At 43.3% G+C, this 5,000-nt stretch overlaps 1 protein-coding gene across 2 annotated transcripts in view; it reads right to left on the bottom strand.

Annotated features, from left to right (window-relative positions):
- Positions 1 to 1,583: 1,583 nt before the first annotated feature.
- Positions 1,584 to 5,000, bottom strand: part of LOC138003052 (uncharacterized protein C8orf34 homolog) — a 38,166-nt gene continuing 34,749 nt past the window's right edge. Inside the window, exons 16-19 of one of the 2 annotated variants that reach the window (XM_068848998.1) lie at positions 4,800 to 4,932; positions 4,473 to 4,581; positions 2,188 to 2,275; positions 1,584 to 1,730 (exon numbers count right to left, since the gene is read on the bottom strand). In XM_068848998.1, coding sequence (XP_068705099.1) covers positions 2,217 to 2,275; positions 4,473 to 4,581; positions 4,800 to 4,932 — 301 coding nt within the window. In that variant the 3' untranslated portion in view covers positions 1,584 to 1,730; positions 2,188 to 2,216. Of the gene's footprint in view, positions 1,731 to 1,988; positions 2,276 to 4,472; positions 4,582 to 4,799; positions 4,933 to 5,000 lie in introns of those variants that run through there. The other variant, XM_068848996.1, reaches the window with a different exon arrangement.

Here is a 5,000-nt window from a genome sequence, read left to right on the forward strand (position 1 = left end):
TTTTACTGGCTTCTCTTGGAACATTCAATTGAGCCTGGCGGACGTTGCTGTTGATTCTTTTCTCCTCGCCAACTTGTCTGTGAGTTTGTCGGAAAGCTTCTAAAACTGGCCTCTTTCGCAAGGGTTGCCTTATTCACAATGCCTTGGGCACCTCCCCCCGCCCCACCCCCCTACTGTCTGGTCATTGGTGGCTTATCTGATGGCAAGAAGGCCTAGAGCTGGCCGCTTTTTCTTTTCAAGATGGCAGGTCTTTGTTCCGGGCGTACCTTACGGATTGGCTACGCAATATTTTGGCCTCGGCTGGTGTCCCACGATCATGTTGTATCCATACTTTTCGCATTGGAGCGGCTACTGTGTCGGCACGTAATGGCATCCCTGATCACCTCATACAAGCAGTAGGTCGCTGGTCTAGCATCACCTATCAGCTTTACATCCGTACGCCAGCCGAGTTACTCGCTAAGCTCTTGTCGCAGCTGCCCTAACCTTCGTCAGTTTGGGCTGTTTCGCAACCTGTCCCGCGGCAATGACAGCTGTCTGGCTGTTTACAGGTCTCCGTTGACTTCATTATCTAATTATGGCGTTTCAGTTGGGTCTCATCTTGGACAGCTTCCCGCAGTTCGGCTGGTGGGTGCCTCAGGCAGGACGTAGGCCCTGTTAGTCATTGTTGGCGATGAATTTTTCTGGTTTTTGTGCTATTAGTTATTTTACGTGGTTACTTGTCTTTACCGTTAGGGAGTAGGGGTCGGCGCTTGATGGTTTTTAGGGGAGCAAGGTTCCTTGACTCCCTTGTTCGCGGGTCCTTGGCTCTCCATCACCTTGAAGACATGTTTGGGTGATTCCCACTCACGGGGTTGTTATGGTTACCTTGTGCGCTCGCTTGTGGCTCCCTCAATTTTCTCAGGCACCTTCCTTACACCCATCCACACTTCCCCCGCACCCATTGGGGATGGGTTTAAATGTGGCTAAATGAAGTTTTGGCGAGGTTTAACTCGATATAATGCTGGCCAGCGGTCATTGTTGCTAATCGTATGTGGGGGCGGGCTTAGGGCATTTTCAGGGCCCCAGTTGTTTTAAAGCATTCCTGTGGAGGTCAACTCCTTTCGCGCGCGTTGTCTTGCTCGTTCTTTGGTCAACGCTTTTTGCTCCCAATCCCATCCCTCAATGGGGAGGGAGGGAGGAGGGGGGAGAGGGGGGACTCTGCTAACATTTTGTCTTTCCACTGAGTTTCTCAGTGTGACAGTGCCTGTTCTTTCTCAAATTGAAGCCTAATTATCTCTGAAAAATGCAGGGTTACCCCCAATTTTCTTTTTGGATACCAAGAGTACTTACTAAGATCTACTTTCTCCGGATAGTTTTAAATCGCGCAAAAATATCACTGTATTGGTAAGCATCACCGATAGGAAACCCGAGTTTCTCGAGATGCGCGGAACGTATGCGCAATAACAATAGTAGGCACCGTCCTTAAGTAAGTAAAAGAACATGTCTTAAACCCGGGATCTCTTATATTGAGAGCTTGTTGACATATTTCTGCAGGAACAAAAATTGTAAGCTTTTTATGATAAAGAACACGAGTGAGATCGTTTATTTAAAAGATCTTTAATTTACAAAACAAAAACGTTTTATGACATAACATCACGTGACGGCAGTTATGCCATGACCATTCGTTGGAATCTTTGGATATAGAACTTGTCAGCAAATCTAACTTTCCATAAGCAGGCCTGAAACTCGTTCTGTTACAAAAATTAAAAAAAGGCCATTTATTAGAAGACTTTGTAAACGATTAGTGGCTGATTGCAAATACAACAGAGGGAACTGTGGCACTCAAATTTGCCGGGCGTTCCAGATTACTGCTCCTTAGAATCCTACGTTGATAATTCCAAATTACATCTGTCTCAATAGTTTAAGATATAAACGGTGCAGCTCGACAAATAACCAAGGACCTGAGGAAAGTTGCCACATGGTGCTACCAAAATAGCCCTTTGATGCGCCATTTAAATGCGGTGTTTAATGAAGTAATTACGGTATACGTAGTCTACAATTCAATACAAATTCTCTGTTCTCAGTAAAAATATCAGTACATTTCTCAAAGATCGAATATTTGAAGACATTAATTAAGTAAGCTGAGTATGCATGAAGAATTGAGCATATCACTCGAGAAAAGGAATGGATCTCTACGGAATTCATAACCTTCTTTCTTTTCAGTTTTCGCACACCGGCTAGGCTGAGTCAGATTCTTCGCCGCTGTAATATCGATTAAATCCTTGTGTTGGTCTTCCTGTGGGAAAATGAAATTTATATGCTCAGTAACTATTAATTCAACGACTAACTAGCATACAAAATGGCGGTTTTTATAACAGAGACGCATAGTCCATCCAGACCATTCTCGTCACCAGAGCCTTGGATCGACCCAAGGCTCTGGGAAACTCTATGCAGGAGAACATGCGCCGTAGTGTTCTTATAGCCAAAAACTGGCTATTGGAACCTTACGGCGCCTGCTCACCTCTCGCGCTAACATGAATGCACCAATTAGAGACGCTTTTGATTGTCCTTCACGAAAACCAATGAGAAGACACTTTGTTTCAGGGTTCCCCAGAGCTCTTCTCTCGCTCAGTCAAGAGAAGAGCTCTGGAGTCGAGATTGCCATCCAGACGAATCGTGCGTTCTTTATGTTATCCGTCTAGTGTAAAGCCCGGGACCGGGATCTACATGAGACGCAAATTTGGGAAATTTGGGAAACATTTTTTTCTGCGTCTGTCACATCCGTCTGGCATAAAGCCGGGCACAAGACATACCATGCGTCTGGAAGAACTCAGTATCCAGTTTACTGCGTCTTCGACGACGTACTAAAGTGGACAGTTTGTCGAGACGCGTTATGCGTCTTGTGGCCGTCTTTATACCAGACGAACTTAACAGACACAAAAAAGTTTGCCCAAGATCGTCCCAGACGACTTAGGTGTCTCTATTATAAGAAAGCCCATTCTTTACTTTTCAAAGATTACAGTGGTGCTTTCTGGCAGCCTTCAGAAACTCGTTAATATCAAACAGGCTTTTTGTCCAATCGGATAAACCGATTTAGTCACGAGAAAAGGGTTTGACACCGATTAAGTCCTTGTTCACATTTATCTGGCATCGTGATGGTAAAAGGGAAGCCACTTAAAATAAATGTCAAAGTTATGAAAAGCAAAAACGTTTTCATTGAATAAGAATCAGCATGCATTCTGTGGCGCTAGGGATTTACACCTGATAAAACACTGCTGCTTCTGTTTAATAAATAGAACTTCGTGGACAAGGCATCGGATCACTCCGTTTCTTAGCTAAATTTGCGGTCATTTCAGCTTAAAACAGGCTTCGTCATCAGCGTTCCGAGGTTACTTTTCAATCAGGTAAGGCTTTCCGATCGCAAGTACACTACTTGTCAGCGGTTCACCAAAACATGTTTTTTGAGGTTGAGTGAACATCATGAGTTATGCCACATTCATGATTTGTCTCGTGTTTTTAGAGTCCGTCATAACATTGAGCACATTTTGGTTGGGTTTCACGACTTTTGATCCCTGTTTAGCAAACCTGCTGTTGGATTTGAGTTAATTAAACAAGATTGTTGTTGTGTCAGTGAATATTGCTTTGTGTTTAACGAATTGGAAGAAAATTCTGGTTTGTGGGAAAAAGAACTACTTGCTTGAATAACCATAAAAAGTAAGTCGTTTTCCTTGGGGATGCGAAAACGAAAATGCAAGGCTAACTACTCAAAAAATAAGGGCATTTTGTTGTACATTTGTCTACGAACTCTGACCTGGAGATCGTATTTCAAAGATCCCGAAACCTTTTCGGGAAAAATTTCTGGCGATAAAAAAACGCTTTGTATCTTCAATAAGGAAAACGTTTCAATTCATGAAACGTTGCAATTGTTTTGTTTTTTACGGACATGGAAATATGTTCAAAGATCAATTCTTCAAAATGAACAGATCTTAGTTTCACGAATTTCTTTTCGGGCCCGAAAAGCCTCTGGCATTTTTTAGAAACAGGCCTCTGTTTCGAAATTAGCGCAGTCAAAGTCGGAGTCCATGTTGTGTATCCGTTGGCAAACACAATCATGATTGATTGTTTCAAATTTGTGCGAATGCATAGAATAGCCGGACGTTTGTGATTCGGCGATTGTCTGGTTCGGAAACAGCAAGAAGTCGCTTTTCCCTGTGCTCATCGAGAAAGTCGAGGGTGAGCAACGTTTTATCATGGATGTCACAAACTATTTTTTGAATGTAAACAACAGATTTTAGAAAATAACTTAGGGGTTGGTAAAAAGCTTAATGACTAAAAATTATGTTAATGAGTTATTTGTGCACGACCCCTCAAGCTGCATAGTTTAATCCACCACTGAGTCGTGCTTAAATATAGGTTGTCTGTCTGTATATGAGTTGAAGACAAGAGCAGTCGAGGAAAATTTTGCGCAAAAAAAAAAGGCCAACTGAGTTTACCTGGTCTTGGGTCCCAGTCCGTCTCACTTCCGCTTTCAAGTTGGGTCCGTTGCCATGGCCGACTCCCGCTAAACTCAGGCGACGCAACTCCGTCATAATTGGCTTCCGTCTAAATGAGGGGTACAAGCAATGAAATCTTTTGCATTAGATTGTAGGGACTACAAGCAAAAACAAGGGGTACATCCGAACAACAGCCGTCGGTTGAGATCAAACAGCCGTTCAAGTGTGCGTTAGCCTTTGTCTTCCCGTTCCACTCCAGGAACAAAAGGGAAAAAAATCAGCATTAGACTAGAAATTAAAACAAAAACAATGGAGAGAAAGGATTACATCATTTTCGGAAGAATATCCGTCGAACTTCCAAGCATTCTGTTGGCTTTCTGAGTACACCAAGTCACTACGGCTGGAGGACGCAGTTGGGGGTCTGGAACTATCGCGATGATCATCAGCAAAAGAGCCACCCCTGGGACAAAAAGGAAGAAAGCGAATGATGTGAAGCTACAAAAACACCGCGATTCAGATCAATAAATA

The sequence above is a fragment of the Montipora foliosa genome, chromosome 5, assembly GCF_036669935.1.
Source record: "Montipora foliosa isolate CH-2021 chromosome 5, ASM3666993v2, whole genome shotgun sequence".
Classification (NCBI taxonomy): Eukaryota; Metazoa; Cnidaria; class Anthozoa; order Scleractinia; family Acroporidae; genus Montipora; species Montipora foliosa.